General features: G+C 40.6%; 1 protein-coding gene across 1 annotated transcript in view; it reads left to right on the top strand.

Moving 5' to 3' along the window:
- Window positions 1-19787, top strand: part of LOC114036560 (semaphorin-4E-like) — a 41173-nt gene that overhangs the window by 13315 nt on the left and 8071 nt on the right. Inside the window, 8 exon segments of the mRNA XM_027853098.1 lie at window positions 2437-2496; window positions 4565-4663; window positions 8172-8271; window positions 10223-10333; window positions 15704-15855; window positions 17066-17241; window positions 19413-19605; window positions 19670-19787. The exon segment at window positions 19670-19787 is cut by the window's right edge and continues 104 nt beyond it. Of these exon segments, the coding sequence (XP_027708899.1) occupies window positions 2437-2496; window positions 4565-4663; window positions 8172-8271; window positions 10223-10333; window positions 15704-15855; window positions 17066-17241; window positions 19413-19605; window positions 19670-19787 (1009 nt within the window).

The raw sequence follows: 19787 nt of genomic DNA, 5'->3' as shown, positions 1-19787 counted from the left end.
CATCCTACTCAGCATGGCAGCTCTTGCAAACCTTTTTAATTCCTTCTCAGACCTCCTATAGCTCCCCCTCTCAGCTGAGTACTTTGCCTCATATTTTACTAAAAACAAAACAAACAAAAAAAACAAACAAACAAGGCCATTTGCTGAAAGCCCTCTATTCTCTCCTCCTCATATCACATCACCCAAAAGCCTTGTGCCACATCTGTTCCTTCACTCTCTTGTCACATGATGAGGTTGTCCTTCTCCTTGCCAAGGAAAACCTTCTGTCTGCTCAAGTGATCCCATTCCATCCCATCTTCTCAAACAGATTACTTGCACTGTGATCTCTACTCTCACTTATCTCAATCTCTCCCTGCCTACTGGCTGCTTCCCTAGTTCATACAAACATGCCTGTATCACCTCTATCCTCAAAAAACCCTCATGGATCCATCCGTCCCCACTAATTATCATCCCATGTTTCTCCTGCCTTTTGTATCTACAATCCTTAAGAAGATCCTCCACATAGGTACCTCCACTTCCTCTCCTATCATTCTCTTTAATTCTTTATAGTCTGGCTTCTAACCTCATCGTTCAACTAAAACTTCTCTCAGAAGTTATAAACGATCTTAGTTACCAAATCTAAAGGCCTTTTCTCAGTCCTCTTGACCCTCTGCAGCCTTTGACATTGTTGATCACCTTCTTTTCAAATGAGATGATGTTCGTAAAGCATTTAGCACAACCTTTTCACGTAGTAGACACTTAATAAATACTTGTTTTTTTTCTCCTTGATACTCTCTTGCCTCTAGGTTTCTGTGACACTGTTGTCTCCTAGTTCTCTTTATACCTCTCAGATAGCTCCTTCTCAGTCTCCTTTGCAGGATCTTTATCCAGATCATACCCATTAGCTGTGGGTGTCCTTCCAGGCTCTGTCCAGGGCCGTCTTCTCTCTCTAGACTATTTCACGTGGCAGTCTCATTAGCTCTCATGGATTCAGTTATCAGCTCTATGCTAATGATTATCAAATCTACTTATACATCTGTAATCTCTTTCCTGACCTCCAATCTCACATCTCCAGCTGCCTATTAGTTCAAACTAGATGTCCTGTTGATAACTTAAACTCAACATATCTAAAATGGAATTAATCATCTTTTCCCCAAAACCCTCTTCCCTACCAAACTTCCCTATTCCTGTGGAGGTTGTTACCAACCTCCCAGTCCCCCAGGCTCACAACCTAAGTGTCACTCTCCAACTTCTCACTCTTAATCCTCCATATCCAATGCATTGCCATGTCCTGTTGATTTTGCCTTCACAACATTTCTTGAGTATGCTTCCTTCTCTCCTCTGACACTGCTACCACTCTGGTGCAGGCCCTTATCACTGCATTCCTGGACTATTGAAAGAACCTGCCTCTTCTTGCCCCATTTCACTCTATCTGCCACTCAGCTGTCAAAGTGATTTTCCTAAAGTGCAAGTCTCACCATGTTATTCCCTACTAAACTCCATGGCTAAATATCACATACTCCAGGATCAAATAGAAAGTCCTCTGGTATTTAAAGTCATTTATAATCAGCCCCTCACACACACATAACCCCTTTCCGACCAACCCCTCCCTCCAGCCACCCTCCACTCTTTGTTCAGTGACACTGGCCTCTTTGCTGTTTCTCAAACAAGACACTCTATCTCCCAGCTCCAGGGTATTTTCTCTGGTTTCCTCCAGGCGTGGGACATTCCTGCTCTCTTCTCCTGGCTTTTCTGGCTTCCTTTAAGTCCCAAATAAAATGCTACCCTCTACAGGAAGCCTTTCCTAATCCCTCTTAATTTCAATGCCTTCCCTCTGTTAATTATTTCCTATTCGTCCTGCATATAGCTAATTTGTATATAGTTGTTCATATGTTATCTCCTCTATTAGACTGTGAGCTCCTTGAGAGCAGGGCCTGTCTTTTGCCTTTCTTTGTATCCTTGCTGCTTAACACAATTCCTAGCACATAATAGAAGCTTAAATGTTTATTGACTTACACTGAATTAAAACTAGAACTGGTTTCAGGAAGGCCTGAGTTCAAATCCTAGACATCAGCTGTATGATCCGGAGTAAGTCACTTAACCTTGCCCAGCCTCAGCTTCTTCATCTTTAAAATATGGGATAAAAATAGTACCTATCCCTTGGGGTTGTTGTGAGGCTCAAAGGAGGAAGTATTTGTAAAGTATTTTGCAAACCCTAAAATATCATGTAAATTCTGGTTATTATTTAGCAACAGCTACTCACAAAGCTGTCTGTTTAGGGGGGAGGAGAGGGAGGAAGAGTAGTATACCTTGATAGAAGGAGGAACACCCATGATGAAATCATGGACCCTTGAAGTACTCAAATATAATTGCACACTAGTGAGTTACTTCTTGGTTTTGTGTTTATAGACAGGAAAAGTGTATAAAACTGTAATTGAGTATATTTTTGGATTTCAGGTGTATTGGTTTGCAACTGAAGATAGGCGGCTGGAGTGCATCCATAGAGGGAAAGACACAGTAAGTTACTAATGTTGTAAAAACTGAAGTTAGTCATTTCCACATTGAGCAGGCTTTTAAACTACTTTCAAAATCTACTTAAGCATCTTAAAATATTTTTATATTAGTGCAGGTGTCTAACACTGTTCCCCAGTCTTTCACACTAATCATTTTCCTCTAAATTTTCAAAAACATGCCCTTATTCACTTAATCCACACTTTTATATGGTGCAGAACACTGTGCTAGGTGGAATACTAAATATTTGGTTTTTAATTATTTTCTTCTCTGTTTCTGCTCACACTGTTTCCCGTATCTAGAATGCCCTTTGCTCTCTTCTCCTCTGTGGCTTTCCTAGTCCTGCCCACCCTTCCAAGACTCACCTTGAATTTCTGGTCCACAGAGCCTTCCCAGCCATCAGCCCACACTAATCCCTCCCTCCTCTAAACTGTGGGATGTGGTATTGTGGAAAGAGCCCTGGAGCCAGCAGCCAGGAGTCCAGTCCTGGCCATGCCTCTGAGTAGTTGTCGGACCTTGAGCGATGGCCTGAGCCCCTTGGGGCCTCTCTTTTATCTTCTTTAAACTGAGGGGGCTGGACTTGATCATCCTTGAGGTCCCTTCCAGCTCTGACATCCTGTGATTCCATGTTACCCTGGGTTACTAGCTGTATTATCCCAACTAGCTAATAATCTTGAGGCCTACTCAAGGCAGTGCTAGACTTGGAGTCAGCGAGGCCTAGGTTCAAGGCCTGCCCCTAACACTTGCTATGTGGCCATGGGCCAATCATTCCACCCCGTGGGGCTCCTTTGTAAGTACCGACATAAGGGCTGTTGTCAGACTCAAACAAGTGTATGTGTATAAAGTAGTTTGTAAAATTCAGATCACTCTCCACATGATAACTATGGTTATCTCATGCTCCTCTACTTCAGCTTTTTGGAGATTTGTCAGCATAGATACCTTTTTTCCACCGTCATAGGTCACATCATTTCTACAGTAGATAGCTTTCAAAGATGCTATGTCTGAAAAATATATCACCTGATAGTCACCCTAGAACAAGCCTTTCCAGACCTAGCTCGATGGGCCTGCACACAACTCTGAGCCCACCTCTGCCTTCCCAGCTTGTTGTAAAATCTGCTGGCGCAACGTCTAGAAGCTCCAAACTTCAGTGCCACATCTTGGCATGCAGGTTTTAGGGGCATGGGTGGGGGAGCAGAAAGGAGTGATGTAATTCTTAGAATGTCCTTTAATGTTTTGAGCATTTAGGCCTCATCTTCTCTGTTACATTACAAATTCCTTAAGGACAAAAACCCTTTGCTACCCCATTGTGTTCTCCAGAGTACCTGTGTGCAGGGTGCATTCAGTACTTGATGATTTCATTTGTTTTTAGTGAGCATAGCTCTGCAACCCAGAACATATAAAACCATCTATAATTAGCTACATGGTTTACCAGTTGAAATGAGTGAGCCCATAAGGGTAGTCCATAGTGGTAGATGACTGTAAACCACACCATGAGAACTGGTTGAATAAACTAGAAATGATCGTCTTAGAGAAGTCTTTCAGGAGACTTAATAATCATCTCCAGGCATTTGAAAGTCTACTAGGACAGAATGATTGAATGTACCCAATCTGGCACCAGATGACAGAACTAGAATGATTGTCAGAAAGTTGCACAGAAGCAGATTTTGGCTTAATGTAATAAAAAAAAGTTCCTTTACATGGAGAGCTGTTCAAAAGTAGAGTGGGATGCCGAGTGAGTTCTCCATAGCTGCAAGGGCCTAGATTTGAAAAGGATCTTAGGGATTATGGAGTCCAGCCTTCTCATTTTGAAGATGAAGAAATAGTCCCAGAGACTGGCAGTGACTTGCCCAAGGCTGAACAGTGACACAGCTTTGTTTGAATTCAGGCCCTCTGACTCCAGAGCTTCCGCGATAGAAGCTGGACAATCCCTCGTTTGGGATGTTGTCAGAAAGATTCCTGTTCAGACCGGAGTTGTACACGGTGGGGCCTCAGAGTTCCTTCCTAGTACCGTGATTCTATGACTTTATAAGATCTGGAAGTATTGTGGGTATTTGTTTTTCCCTCACTGTTTTAGATGCAATGTCGAAATTACATCCTCCTCCTCCACAAGATAAATGACACGACTTTGTATGTTTGTGGGACTAATGCATTTCATCCAGCTTGTGACTCCATGGTAAGCATTTGCATGAGCAGACTGTTGGTTACTTGATTAAGTTTCAGAAAGTGTCCATGTGGCTCATGATTTTTTGCCATTACAAAATCAACGCGTGTTGTCCTTGTTTCAATCTTCACACTGAGCATCCCCCAGCTCATCATCCTATCCCATCAAAAGGCATTTCCCCTGCTTTTCTGTACCTGTCCCTGGTGCCACTATTATGCTCGGCACCCAGACTGGAAGTCTTGACGTCATCCTTGATTCCTGCCAACCTGGCATATCCTCACGGTCACCAAGTCCCAGTTCATGGGTTCTTAGTGTCGTCTCTCGGTGCAGTCCCATTTATTCCTCCTTACGTCAGACCCGTGTAACTGCAGTAGACTCCTTCCAAGTAGTTTCTGTACCTCCAGTCTCTCTTCTTTCCAGTCCAGACATTTCTATAAATTTAGCAAACAGGGAAGAGCTTATTGTGTGCAGTGCACTGTGCTGGATGCTAAAAGAGATACAAAGTACTTTGTGTCAATTATTGTCTCCTGGGTACATAATACACAATCATCAAGGACTTCCTAGTCCTGTCCAGTGCCTCAGCCTGGTTTTCCTTACAAACCTACCTTTCCAGTCTCATTTCATATTACATCCCTTTACACACTGTCTCAGTAAAACTGAATGGTTGTTTCCTGTATACAACATTCCATCTCCTGCCTCTATGCCTTTGTACCCCCATGTCTAGAATGCACTGCCTCCTCACCGCTACCTCAAAGACCTCCTGACTTCCTAGACAGTTCAGGTGCCACCTGAGACACTGAGGACATTCTAGGTATGGAAAACAGTATAAGCAAAGGTATTCAGGTCAAAAAGCATGAGTCACATTTGGTGAGTTATAAATATTTGTTGTAGTGTAGTCCATCTGCCTGTAGCATAGATTGTGTGGAAGGGAGACATGATGGAAGGCCCAGAAGGTGGGGAGCAGCAGCCAGTTGTGGAGTGCTTTGAATGTCGAGCTAAGGAGTTTGAACTTTATTCGGTAGGCAAGGGGAATTAATCAGAAAGTATTTATTGAGTTTTATATACGTGCTATGTTAGCTCTATGTAACCTGCTCTATACCAAGCAACGCTAGGCCATAGGGATACATGTACAAAGAATGAAACAATCCCTGCAGGCAAGGAACTTAGATTCAAATGGGGAAGACAACAAGTACATATATTAATTTAAAGTGAATAAATACAGTTCAATAAAAAAAAAACAAGGTAGGGAGAGAGGGCATTAGCAGTTGAGGAGATGAGGAAAGGCTTCATGAAGAAGACAGTATTTGAGCTGCATCTTGAAGATAGGGGCTGTCTGAGGTGGAGGTTAAGGAGGAAGAGCATTCCAGGCAGGAGAGACAGTTAATACAAAGGCCCAGAGATGGGAAATGGAATGTCATGAGTGAGAAACACAGAGGCGTCTAGTGTAGCTGGTTTACAGATCAGCTTAAGAGAGGGGGAGTAGTGTCAGTGAGATCAGAAAGATAGGTTGGAACCAGGTTATAAAGGTCTTTAAAAGCTAAACAAAGGATTTTATATTTTATCCTCAAGGCACTAGGAAATCACTGGAGTTGATTGAGTATGGAAATGACATGGTCATATTTTAAGGCTTCAGTGTGCAATAGACTGAAGTGGGAAGAACCTTGAAGTAGGGGTGACCAATTACAAAGCTGTTGCAATAATCTAGGTGAGAGGTGAGGAGGACCTGAGCTAAGGTGCAAGCTAAGGGGTACAAGAGAAGAGGTCATGTTCAAGAAATATTGTGGAGATAGAAACAGCAAGGTTTGGCAACAAAGGTTTTTCTTTTTCAACACCAGAATAACCTTTCTTAGACACTTTTCAGCAGATATGACCATTGTGAAATGCCCTTCTATGGTTTTATTACAGCATAAAGTTCAAAGTCCTTGGCTTTCAGGCCCCATTCTATCTCATCCAATCCCCCTGTTTCCATGCAGCTGTGAAAGACTATGCCCAGTCACACAGATTCATTCGTGCCTTTGCTCAAGCTCTTCTACCCACTCAGAATGCCTTCCCTCCATGCAAAATCTTCCCTGACTGAGCCCAGTTGATGTCCCATCTCTCTAAGAGACTTTCCTAGCTATGCTGCCTCCCATTGCTCTCATCCTCTCTGAATTTCTCTAACTTGCTGCATCCACCACTCACACTGGCACTCCCTTGTGTAGAGGGCACCCCCGTGCTTCCAGATTTCCACATTCGTAACCTCAGAATTACCCTCAAATCCTCACTCGTCCTTACCTCACATATCTCATGAGTTGTCAGGTCTTGCCATTTCTACCTTCATAACATCTCTCACTTCTGATGCCTTCTCTCCCCTTGCACAATTGCCACCGTGGTTCAGGTCCTCATCACCTCTCGCATCCATTGCTGCATATCTAATAATTGGTGTCCCTGCTTCAAGTCTCTGCCCACTCTAGTACATTCTCTATCCTGCGGCCAGTCTGATTTTCCTTAAATGCTGATCTCATGTCGTTCCTCCAGTCAACTTGAGTGGCTCCCTTTCAACTCTAAACTGGCCCCAACCCATCTCTTCAGCCTCATTTTACATTACTCCTCCTCCCACACTCTGCAGTCCAGCCAAACATGTGTTGTGTCTTTTCCTCGCACAGGAGCCTCCACCGCCCACCTGCATGCCTGGAAGGTTCTCCCCCCTCACTTCTGCCTTGTAGAGTCCCTTTCCTCCTCAAGCATTACCTTCTCCAGAAAACCCTCCCTTCAACTACTAGTGTCCTCCCTGTCAAACCACTTTGTATTAAGCTGTTGTGTATTTGTTTGTAATCTACTTTCTTTGTATTTATTCTCTATGTATTTATCAATGTATTTCTGTCCCCATTAGAATGTAAGCTCCTTGAGAACAAGGATTGTTTCATTTTTGTACTTGTATCCATCCCTACAGCATTTAGCATAGTGCCCAGCACTTAGCAGGTGTTTAATAAATATTTGTTGATTAGTTGGTTATAATGTATGTACCTTGTTTCCCTAGCTAAATAATAAGCTCTTTTAGGGTAGGGACCTTATGTTTCCATTGTACCTCCTCCGCCTAGTGATTTGTTGAGTATTCAGCACATAGGATTGAACTCAGTGGCCCCTTTGCGCTAAACCTAGGATCCCATTTTGCTTACAGCTGTGTGACCTAGTGGGAAGAGCACTGGATTTGCATTAGAACCTGGTTTTACATCCTGCTTTTATTATCTTTGTGACTTTGGACGAGTCTCAGCCTTTTGGGGCCTCAATTTTCTCATCTGTATAATGAAGGAGTAGAACTAAATTTGCTCTAAAAGTCCTTCCTGTCCTAAATCTTACATTCTTGGATCTTAGTTACCCTATCTATAGAAAGGGGTGACTGTCCGTGCACTATCTCCTCCCCAGAGTTGTCAGGACCAAAGGAGCATGGATGTGAGGGGGCTGTGTACATGTAAAGCTCTGTGGATGCATCAGCTGTGTTTCATACAATGCCACAGTTCATTTCTGATGTTTAACACAGGTTATCAACAATACAGAAATGCATCTAGAGGGCAGCAACAAGGAGAGCAGAGGGAAATGTCCATTCGATCCTACCCTCAAGTATAGCTCCGTGTTTGTAGGTATGTTTTCTTAAAGTTACTATCCCCAAAACCAGACTCTCCAGACTTAAATTTTTAAAAAAGGGGGGGCGGGAACAAGTGGCACAATGGATAGATCACTGGTCCTTGAGTCAGGAAGATGCGAATTCAAATCTGGCCTCAGACACTTACTAGCTGTGTGACCCTGAGCAAGTCAGTTAACCATGATTACCTCAAAAAAATAAATAAATAAAAATAAAAATAAAAACAGACTTAAGTCCTTCTCCACTACCTTACTGTGGCATAGAAGGGTTGGGGTTGACTTTGACACAGAGCAGGCTGAGACAAGTAACATCACTGCTCATCTAGTTAGTCACAGCTCTAAGTATACCAGTGCAGATAGGGTTGTTACTTAATTAATGGCTAAATTAGGTTTCTTCTCTGAAATGTGGTTTTTATTATAGTTTAGGCTTGAAATCTCCAAGATTTCTAATAGGAATAAAATAGTCAGATTTTAAATTGAGTTATATTGCAGCCTGCTCACTTCTGTAGAATTTTCTGAGTTCTAAATAGTTACACCTGAGTCAGATTTCATGTCTGGGCAGCTCCTCGTAAAGTTGTAGAAATTATCCCTGCTCTCACCACCGCACCCCCCCCTCCAGAAGGTCGTATTATTGACATAACTTAGAAATATCTTATTTTAAAATGATAAAGCCATCCCAAGACATTCCTTAAATAAGCGACAGCTAGGTGACGCAGTGGATAGAACACTGGCCCTGAAGTCAGGAGGACCTGAGTTCAAATCTGGCCTCAGACCAAACACTTGACACTTACTAGCTGTGTGACCCTGGGCAAGTCACTTAACCCCAATTGCCTAAAAAAAGAGAGAGAAAGGAAAAGAAAAGAAAAGACATTCCTTAAATGAATCTAACTTTGTTGCTATAAGATAAAGTCAATAATGTGGTTTCTGAGAGTGAAAAAAGTTTCATAATGAATGAGGAAACAGAAAAAAGTATGTGTGTTGACTAATGTGAAAATGTTTCTTAGGAATATATAGTCATAGCCTATATTGGATTGTGTGCCATCTTGGGGAGGGAGGTGGGGAGAAAAATTTAAAACTCAAAAGCTTATGGAAGTGATTGTTGATAAATCAAAATAAATTAATAAAAAAAAGTGTGTGTGTGTGTGTGTTAAAGATGTAAGGTGAAAAAAGGGAGGATTGTTAGTAGAAAAGAATCTGACTTTTTATTGTTAAATTTAATAATTTAAATTACAATTCGATGCTTCCCTGTTACCTGTAGGATAGTTTTAGGGAGGATATGATAGCTATTTCCGAATATTGACGGATAATCACATGGAAGACAGAGATTAGGTTTACTTTGTTTAGATTCACAGGGAAGAAATAGGAATAATTGAGTGAGCAAGGAGTTATGTATGGGGGAAAAATGGGAGGGGAATTATAGTATGACAAATTCTGGTACTATCTAATTAAAAATTTCAAACATTCAGAAATGTCCAAAAATTGATTAGTCTGTCTTGGAAGAAAGTAAGTTGCCTATCTTTGGAGAACTCCAGGAAAATACTGGATGACCACAGTTCAGTGATGTGTTGAGGGAACTCCTGTTTAGATAGGGATTGAGCTAGATGACCTCAAAGGTCCTTTCTAGGGCCAGTGCTCTTGTATTGTAAGTGCAAACTCCTCATATTCCTAGATTTCATAGAAAGCCCTTCTACCTCTGGTATTCTATGTTCTTTTGTCCCTTCCTTCTTTGACATTCCAGGCTCTATATTCTAAGGTTCCTTTTAGCTTTTACATTTCATGTTCTATGTTTTAAGATCTTTCCTAATGTAATATGTTATGACCTCTTTTTCCTAGAATTAGCCTCACTGAGTACAGTTACTTATTTTTTACTCTTCTGGTGGATTTTGGCTATTTTTTTATTGTTTTAGTAAACATTGTCTATACCTTTTTTTTTACTCCGTTTCTTCACAGATGGTGCACTTTACTCAGCTACCTACAACAACTTTTTGGGTACTGAGCCTATTATATTTCGGGGACTAGAAAATCGTTTAAGGACAGAATTCAAAACATCTTGGTTGAATGGTAAAACACATTTACTCAACTTATTTCAGCACTTAAAGCAGTTCTATCCAAGGAAAGTAGAACTGAGGACAAAATTCAAGTCAGTTCAACATGTCTTTGTTTAAATCTGCAATGTGTTAATTATTTTCACTTACTATGAATTTTGGAATCTAATTGTGCTAGATAATCTTCAAGGTCCCTTCCAACTCCATCTTCTTTGCTCTGTGTTCTCAGGTCCCCAACTCTGAAATTTTGTGTTCTATGTCTAAAAGTTCTTCTAGTTTAATTTTCTGTATGCTAAGATTGTTTCCAAGTCAACAAGTCAAGTCAAGAAGCATTTTTTAAGTTCTTACTATGTTCCAGGCACTGTGATAAATGCTGGGGATACAAAGGAAGGCAAAAGCAGTCCTTGTTGTCAAGGAGCTCACATTCTAATGGGGGAGTCAGCTACGTACTTGTAAGTTTTATATAGCATAAATTGGATGTGATCTCAGAGGGAAGGCACTAGCATTGAGGGAAACCAGAAAAGTCCTCTTGCAGAAGATGGGATCCAAGGCGAAACTTGAAAGAAGCCAGGAGGTAGATACAAAGAAGGAAGAGCATTCCAGGCATGACATACTGCAAGAGAAAAGGCATAGACTCAGGACATAGGTCATCCTGTGTGAGAAATAGCAAGAAGGCCATTGTAATTTGGAGTATGGTGTAAGAAGACTAGCAGGGAGGAAAGCGGCCAGGGTGGGAAGGGCTTTAAAAACCAAACAGGATTTTACATTTGATCTTGAAGGGAATAGGTTACCATTGACGTTTATGGAGTTTGGGGTGAGAGATGACATGATCGGAAAGAAGGGAGCATAAAGAAGAGATATTTCTATGATAAAATCAAAAGTATTTGGCAACACATTGGATATTGGATAGTGAGAGAGAGCTAAGGTGACTGAGAGAATGGTGATGTCCTCGTAGTAATAGGAAAATTTGGAAGAGGGAAAGGTTCTGGGGAAAAGATAATGAGGAAGGGAGGAGCCAAGATGGCAGAGCACAGGCAGCAACTCAGCTGAACTCTTCCAATGTTCCCCTCCAAACAATTTTAAAGTAACACTTCAAATCTAATTCTGGAGTGTCAGAGCCAATCAATGGCCAGGATGAGACATTTTTCCAGGCCAAGACAACTTAGAAGGTTGACAGGAAAGTTCTGGGACACCAGGGTGGAGGTTGGCATGGAGTACAGTGCAGGCCATGGCAATACCACCACTACATCACCAACAGTAGGCCTTGGAGGCGGCTGTGACAGCGGCAGGAGCAGCTTCAGGAGCTCTCAGCCTAGAGACAGTAAAGGAGTTGGAAAACTGGGCAGAAAAGAGGACCCTTTGTTGGCACTGGGTGCAGGAACAAGCGGCATTGCCCATACACAGTTCCAGAGTGAAGAGGAGCACTAGCATTTACAGGAGTGCAGGAGCCCTGGTCACAGTTCCAGGACAGAGAAGAGTACTCAGTAGATCACTCATGAAGGAACAGGGGCCCCGGTCTCAGTTCCAAGGAAGAAAGGAACATTAGCACTCGTGACTGCAGGGGAACATGCCAGGAGGGCAGTGACCTCACCTTTTATTGGATCATACCATGTTAGAAGAACTAAAAGCATGCAGACCACCCCACCCCAGAACTAGCTCTGAAAACAGCAGTACAAAAAACCTAAAACTTGGGACAATGCCACCTCCATCCCAAGAGCAGACCCCAATTTTAACATAAAATTAAAAGTCAAAAAAAGTGGTATATAGTATGAGATGTTGGTTTATACCTAAAACACACCTATCAGACTGACTAACATGACAGAAAAGAAACATTAAAAAATCCTGGAGGAGATGTGAAAAAATTGGGACACTAATGCAGTGTGGATGGAATTGTGAACTAGTCCAGTCATTCTGAAGAACAATTTGGAACTATCAAAAGTTACCAAAAGACTATCAAATTGTGCCTACCCTTTGACCCAGCAATAATACTGCTAGGTCTGTTTCCCAAAGAGATCAGAGAAAAAATAAAGGGACGTATATGTACAAAAATACTCATAGCAACCCTTTTTGTGGTGGCAAAGAATTGGAAACAGGGAATGCCCATGAGCTGGGGAATGGCTGAACCAGTTGTGGTTTATGAATGTAATGGAATACTATTGTGCTGTAAGAAATGAAAAAGAGTAGGGAGGGTAGTTTCAGAAAAGCCTAGGGAGACTTATATGAACAAATGGAAAGTGAAATAAGTAGAACCAGGAGGACTTTGGACACAATACACAATAACAGCAATATTGTATAACGATCAACTGGGAATGACCTAGCTATTAGCAATACAGTGATCCAAGACAGCTCTGAAAGACTTAAGATGAAAAATGCTGTCCACTTCCAGAAAAAAAACTGACAGAGTTTGAATGCAGATTGAAGCATAATTTATTTTCTTTATTTTTCTTGGGGTTTGGGAAGGATGGTTTGTTTTTTTTGTGTATGTGTGTGTGTGTGTGTTTTTTTTTGCAACATGGCTAACATAGAAATGTTTTGCATAATTTCACATGTATAATTGAAATCACATTTCTTGCCTTTACAAATGGGTGGAGAAGGGATGGGAAGGAGGGAGAGAGTTTGGAACTCAAAAAACATTTTAAGAATGTTAAAAATCAGTAAATAATGAATTTTTTAAAACAATGAGTTTGGTTTTAGAGATGTTGAGTTTACAATGTCTACAGGATATCCAGCTCAAGCTATCCAATAAGGAGTTGGAGATGTGAGACTAGAGATTAAGAGAGAGGTTAGGACTGGACAAGTAGATTTGAGAATCGTTAGCACAGAGGTGATAGTTGAATCCATGGGAGCTTATGAGATCACCAAGTGAAATAGTGTAGGGTGAGAAGAGAATAGAGTCTAGACAGAGCCTTGTGGAACATCTATAGTTATAGTTATACCTGGGTGAAAGCCAAAAGAGACTGAAAAGGAGCAGTCAGATAGGTAGGAGGACCAGGAAAGAGTAGTGTCATGAAAACCTAAAGAAGAGAGAGCGTCAAGGAGAACAGAGTGAAAGTGTGAAGAGCTACAGAGGTCAAAAAGGATGAGAACTGAGAAAAGTCCACTAGATTTGGCAATTAAGAGATCTTTGGTAATTTTGGAGAGAGCAGTTATGGTTGAATGAGGTCAGAAGATGAACTTCAGAGAGTTTTAAAAAAAAGTAGAATAAAGGAAGTAGAGGTACTGGTTATAGACAGTCTTTTCAAGGAGTTTAGCCATAAAAGAGAAGAGAGTTATAGGATCGTAGCAGGGATGGATGGATCAAGGGAGGGTTTTTTAAGGATAGAGGAGACATGGGTGTGTTTATAGGCAGCAAGGAAATAGCAAGTAGATAAGGAGAAAATGAAGATTAGTAAAAGAATAGGGATGCTAGATGGACTTCAGAAAAATCTAGAAAGACTTACATGAACTGATGCTGAGTGAAATGAGAACTAGGAGAACATAATGCACCGTAACAGCAACATTGTGTGATGATCAACTTTGATAGATTTAGCTTTTCTCAGTCATACAATGATCCAAGACAAATCCAAAAGACTCATGATGGAAAATGCCATCCACATCTAGAGAAAGAACTCTGGAGTCTCAGTGCAGATCAAAGCATGCTATTTTCTCTTTGTTTTTTGTTTCTTCTTTCTCATGGTTTTTCCCTTTTGTTCTGATTCTTTTTTCACAACATGACATAATGTGGAAATATGTTTAAAAAATAATAGGGATGGGGGCAGCTAGATGGCACAGTGGATAGAGCACCGGCCCTGGATTCAGGAAGACCTGAGTTCAAATCCGGCCTCAGACACATAACACTTACTAGCTGTGTGACCCTGGGCAAGTCACTTAACCCCGTTGCCTAACCAAAAACAAAAGAAAAATAATTAATAGGGATGCTAGAGGGGGAAGACTGGATAGAATGGGTTCACTTGCATAGAAGGGTTTGCATTGGCATCTTTTCATGTGAGACAGGGAGATAGTGGCAGAAGGCATATCTATCTGGGGTAATATGAGATGAGGAAGAAGGAAGAAGGAGCTCTTAGCAAATGGCCTCAGTTTTTTTCGGTGAAGTATGAAGTAGAATCCTACGCTGAAAAGGTATGAAGGGGTGGCATGGGAAGTTTTAGGAGGAATGAAAGGTTTGGAAGAGCCTCTGTGGTGAATGGGGATGAGTCAATTAGAAATAATCCATTTCTAACACTTGATGTTCTGATCTTGATTTCTTTTTACTTCTGATATTCTGTGCCCTAAGGTTACTCTCAATTCTAACATTCTATAATTCTTTTTTAAAATTAATTTATTTTTAGTTTTCAACATTCGTTTTTATAAGATTTTTGAGTTCTAAATTTTCCATCCTCCCCTCCCTCTCTCCTCCCCAGGACGGCAAGCAATCTGATATAGGGTATACATGTACGATCATATTAAACACATTTCCACATTAGTCATGTTGTGAAAGAAAAATCAAAACAAAAGGGAAAAACATGAGAAAAAAAAAATGAGACAATAGTATGCTTCGATCTGCATTCAGACTCTATAGTTCTTTCTCTGGATGTGGACAGCATTTTCCATCATGAGTCCTTTGGAGATGTTTTAGATCGTTGCATTGCTGAGAAGAGATAAGTCTATGAAAGTCAGTCATCGAATAATGTGACTGTTACTGTGTACAATGTTCTCCTGGTTCTGGTCATTTCACTCAGCATCAGTTCATGTAAGTCTTTCCAGGTTTTTTTTTTGAAGAGTGCCTGCTCATCATTTCCTAAAGCATAATAGTATTCCATTACATTCATATACCATAACTTGTTCAGTCATTCCCCAATTGATTGGCATCCCCTTAGTTTCCAATCCTTTGCCACCACAGAAAGAACTGCTATAAATATTTTTGTACATGTGGGTCCTTTTCCCATTTTTGTGATCTCTTTGGGATGTAGACCTAGAAGTGCTATTGCTGGGTCAAAGAGTATGCACATTTTTATAGCCTTTTGGGCATAGTTCCAAATTGCTCTCCAGAATGGTTGGATCAGTTCACAACTCCACCAACAATAACATTCTATAATTCTACAAAATTTTATTTTTCCAGAGTTGTAAGATCTTAAAATTGGAGAAGAGATCACTTATACTGAGGGAGAATGGGGACATTCCATAGTGAATTTGGCACTTGAGTTAGGCCTTGAATGATGGGTAGGATTTCAAAAGCAAGAAATGGTTGGGGCATCCCCTAGGAATGGGAAACAGTATGAACAAAAATCCAGAGGGAAGAGAGTGTGGGACAGTATCAAGGAAAAGTTAACAGTCCCTCTGTTTTGGCTTCACTTCCCGGGCTTGTAATAAAATTTGTGTAGTAACGTGTAGGGCTTCTTTGTTCCAGAGCCCAGATTTGTTCATATGGATTTCATACCAGAGAGCAAGGAAAATGCTGATGGAGATGATGACAAAATTTATGTATTCTTCACTGAAACAGCTATTGAATTTGAATTCTATGAGAAACCTCTAGTTTCAAGAGTTGCTCGTGTCTGCAAAGTGAGTAATTGGTTGTGAAGCCATTTTGCTTATTTGTGCAGAGAACAAACTCTTATGTAGGGAGCAAGCAAAGAAAGTCCTGAACATGGAGCATATGTTTGGTTGATGCACAGTGATTCATTGACTGATCCCTAGGCCAGTTCATGCTATAAACAAAGAACATAGAGAAGGAAGCATAGAGAAGCCATTACTCTTCCATGATGACGTATCTGAGACATGATAGCCTAACCCTGCCACAATGTCCCTCAAAACCTTCTCTTATGTCCTTCTGGAGGGCAGAGCAGAGGAGAGAGGATGGAAGGAGAAGGAGGGGGAGGAAGATAAGACAGGAGTGAAAGGAAAAGAGAGGCAATTCAGCTGGAAACTCTACTGTTTTTCTCCTTTCCATCTCTCTTGAGCATTATTCTTTTGAAAATAACCCCACCTCTACTCCATATCATTATTTCTTATAACATCCTGTTTTTGGGATACCAGTTAACATTGTTGTTGTATCATTATATAAGCACAGAAAACCTAAACTTTTTTCATTATTCCAAAAATTAAATCGTTCACAGATTCAGGTTTATGTAATGGGGAATGTGAGGAAATTCATCATCTATTCCTTGATGTTTTTGAGCACATCATCTGTGCCTGTGGCACACCAGGAAAAGAAAAGATCTTTAGTTCCTAATTTTTTCCTACAGAGTTCACTTTTCATTAAAGTCCTATAGCTTTTGTTTTCATTCTTCAGCATGTGTAGCCATTGGAAGGACTTGTTATCTGGAGTCTGGTTCTGGTTTTACCACCAAATCTCTTTGTGACCTAAAACAGGTCACCTCACTTTTCTGGTCCTCATTTTCTCCTTCTGCAGAAGAAGAGATTGAACTAGATGTTTTCTAAGGTCCTATACTGTTCTGAAGTCCTATAATTCTGGCTTAGCACTGTGTCTTTCCCCTGTCATCTTCCATTCTAACTCCTTTTTTTGTTCTTTTGGGTCATTCATTATCTTAGTTCCAGAGTATTGATTATCATTGGGTCAGGCAAATTTATTTCTTATGCCTAGGAAATTTAAAAATTGTATTATAAGCAGAGCTATTTTTAACTGGGATGATAATACATTGAATTTGTGTTTGTGTGTGGTTTTGTTTGCATCCAAACATTTTATCATCTTCCATTGTCATTCAGCAGTAGTCTGTGTTTTCTCTGAGTTGGGCCATTTTTCTTCCTATAGGGTGACCTCGGGGGAAAACGACTGTTACAGAAGAGATGGACATCATTTTTAAAAGCCAGCCTCATCTGTTCTCTTCCAGAGTCAGATTTCCACTTTAACGTTGTTCAGGATGTCTTTTTACTTAAGACAGGGAACTGGAGAGAAACTATCTTTTATGGGATTTTTATGCAGCAGTGGTAAGATGTAGAGCTTTTTCTTGTGCCCCTAAAAAGCTGAAATAGTTCAAGCTAGGTTATCTATGAGATTAGATTGTTTCCACAAGAATTGTTTTTAATTAAACTATAGTTAGAAAAGCACTTTGAGAGATTAATTATTGTTTTGGCAGAGAATCCACAGAATACCAGAGCTGGAGGAACCTTAGAACATGGAATACAGAATGTTGAGAGCTGGGAGGGACCTTAGAATATGGCAGAGCTGGGAGGAGTCTCAGAATGCAGAGGGATGTCAGGGCTGGAAGGGACCTTCACACATACCCTAGAATTACGGACTCTGAGTTGGAGCAGATTTTAAGGACCATCAGGCCTAACCCTACCCCATAACTCTTCTTTCTTTATTTTCAGTTCCATATTCTCTCCCTCCACCCTGCCTCTACACATTGAGAAGACAAGAAATATAATATCTATTATACATATATAGTCATGCAAAACCTATTTCTGCATTAGCCATGTTCTGGGAAAAAAAGGCAAGAAAAATTAAGAAAGGGAAAAATATGCTTCAGTCTGTACTCTGAATCCATCAGTTCTCTATCTGGAGGTAGATAGCATTTTATATCATGAGTCCTTTGGAGTTTGGTGAATCATTGTATTGATCAAAGTATCTAAATCTTTCACAGTTGATTTTCCTTAATAATATTGTTGTTACTATGTAGATTGTTCTGGTTCTGCTCACATCACTTCACATCAGTTCATGTAAGTCTTCTCAGGTTTCTCTGAAACTATCCTCTTCATCATTTCTTATATGACAATAGTATGCCATCACATTTATGTATCATAGCTTGTTCAACCATTCTTCAATTGATGGGTATACCCTCGATTTCCAATTCTTGGCCACCACAAAAAGAGCTGCTATAAAAATTTTTGTACATATAGGTCCTTTTCCTTTTTCTTTGATCTTCTTGAGGGATGTCCCTAGTATTGCTGGGTCAAAGGGTAAGCAGTTATATAGTCCTTTGGACATCCAACCCATAACTCAATGTAAATCCCTTCTGCAGCATTGCTAACAAGTAGTCACATAGTCTCCACTTCATCTCCAACCAGGAGGAACCTACCACCTCCTGATGCAGCCAACTCTGCTTCTGGAGAGTTGCTCTTACTGTTCATAAGTTTTTCCTTAACCATTACACCTAATGTTTTCACACATTGCCCTTAGTTCTATACTCAGGATCTAATGCCTTTCTACAGGACAATGTATTTGAAGACAGTTACTATGTTGTTCCCTTTCCTTTTCCCTCTTTCCCTTGAGAAAATACTTCTTGGGGTAGCTTAGTTCAGTGAACAGAGTGCCGGTCCAGGAATCAGGTGGACCTGAGTTCAAATATGGCCTCAGACACTTAATAGCCATGTGACCCTGAACAAGTCACTGAATCCTGACTGCCTAAAAAAAAAAAAGAAAAAGAAAAAGAAAAGGCCTTTTTTCTTTCCCAGACTAAACATCACCATTTCCCTGAATTAATCTTCATATGGCACGGTCTTTAGTCCCTTCCCCACCTGACTAAGATCTGCTTCCTCTGGATGTGCCCTCGCTTGACAATAGAAAATATCAGCATTGTAAAAGACCATAGAAATCTAGTCTAACTCCTTCATTTTACAGATGAGGAAACTGAGAACCAGAGAAAGGGAAATGACTTGTTCAAGATATGCTGGTAGCCAGGATTCAAATTCTGAGACTCCACATCCATCATTCCTTTCCTCATACTACTCTTCAGTGCTATGTTACTACACTCTTTACCACCTGTCTTCTTGTAGGAGAGTAGGATTCCCAAGTGCATGCATAGCAGGATGGCTGTGATTCACTTTATCTCACCACAGGAGAACAGGAGAGAGTAAACAATTGAAGGAGATCCCTTTACAAGCAACTGGACATATACAGTTCTGCAGACATAATCACTGGGAGTGTGGGGTTAAGGAGACTTTAAATAACATCACAATCTATCTAAAAGACATTTCATGCCTTTTCCTTTGAATAAGAAGATTATTTTTAGTAGAAGCTAAAATGTGGCCAAAGAAAACAGGTAGCAATATGCTCCTTGGAAGGTTATTTCAGCTTTAACACACTTCCTTCCTGCAATGATGCAAAAGTTATAATTCATTCTATTTTTCTTCCCTCCCCCTGCCCCTCATGTTCTTAGGGGGAAGTTGGATACCACTGCAGTTTGTGCTTACAGTATGAAAACAGTTCAAGATGTTTTCTCCAAGGGAAAATACAAAGGACTTATAACCATGGAAAATTCTCATGTTAAGTGGGTGATGTACAGAGGAGAAGTTCCTGTGCCTCGACCTGGTGCTGTAAATATTCTTTTATTTTTTTTAGAAGAGAAAACAGTATAGGAATAACCTCTCCAACCATAGAATCACAGAACAGAAAAGAAGGTATCTGAGCTGGAAGAGAACTTAGGACTTAGAGCATAGAATATAGAATGTCAGCCTAGGAAAGGTGCTTAGAACATAAAATATCAGAATTGAAAGCAACCTCAGAGATCATTTAGTCTGGTATCTTAATGAGC

The sequence above is a fragment of the Vombatus ursinus genome, unplaced genomic scaffold, assembly GCF_900497805.2.
Source record: "Vombatus ursinus unplaced genomic scaffold, bare-nosed wombat genome assembly UNPS02009918.1, whole genome shotgun sequence".
In the NCBI taxonomy this organism is placed as follows: Eukaryota; Metazoa; Chordata; class Mammalia; order Diprotodontia; family Vombatidae; genus Vombatus; species Vombatus ursinus.
The sequence above is the reverse complement of the archived record's forward strand: the minus strand, read 5'-3'. Positions and strand labels throughout refer to the sequence as shown.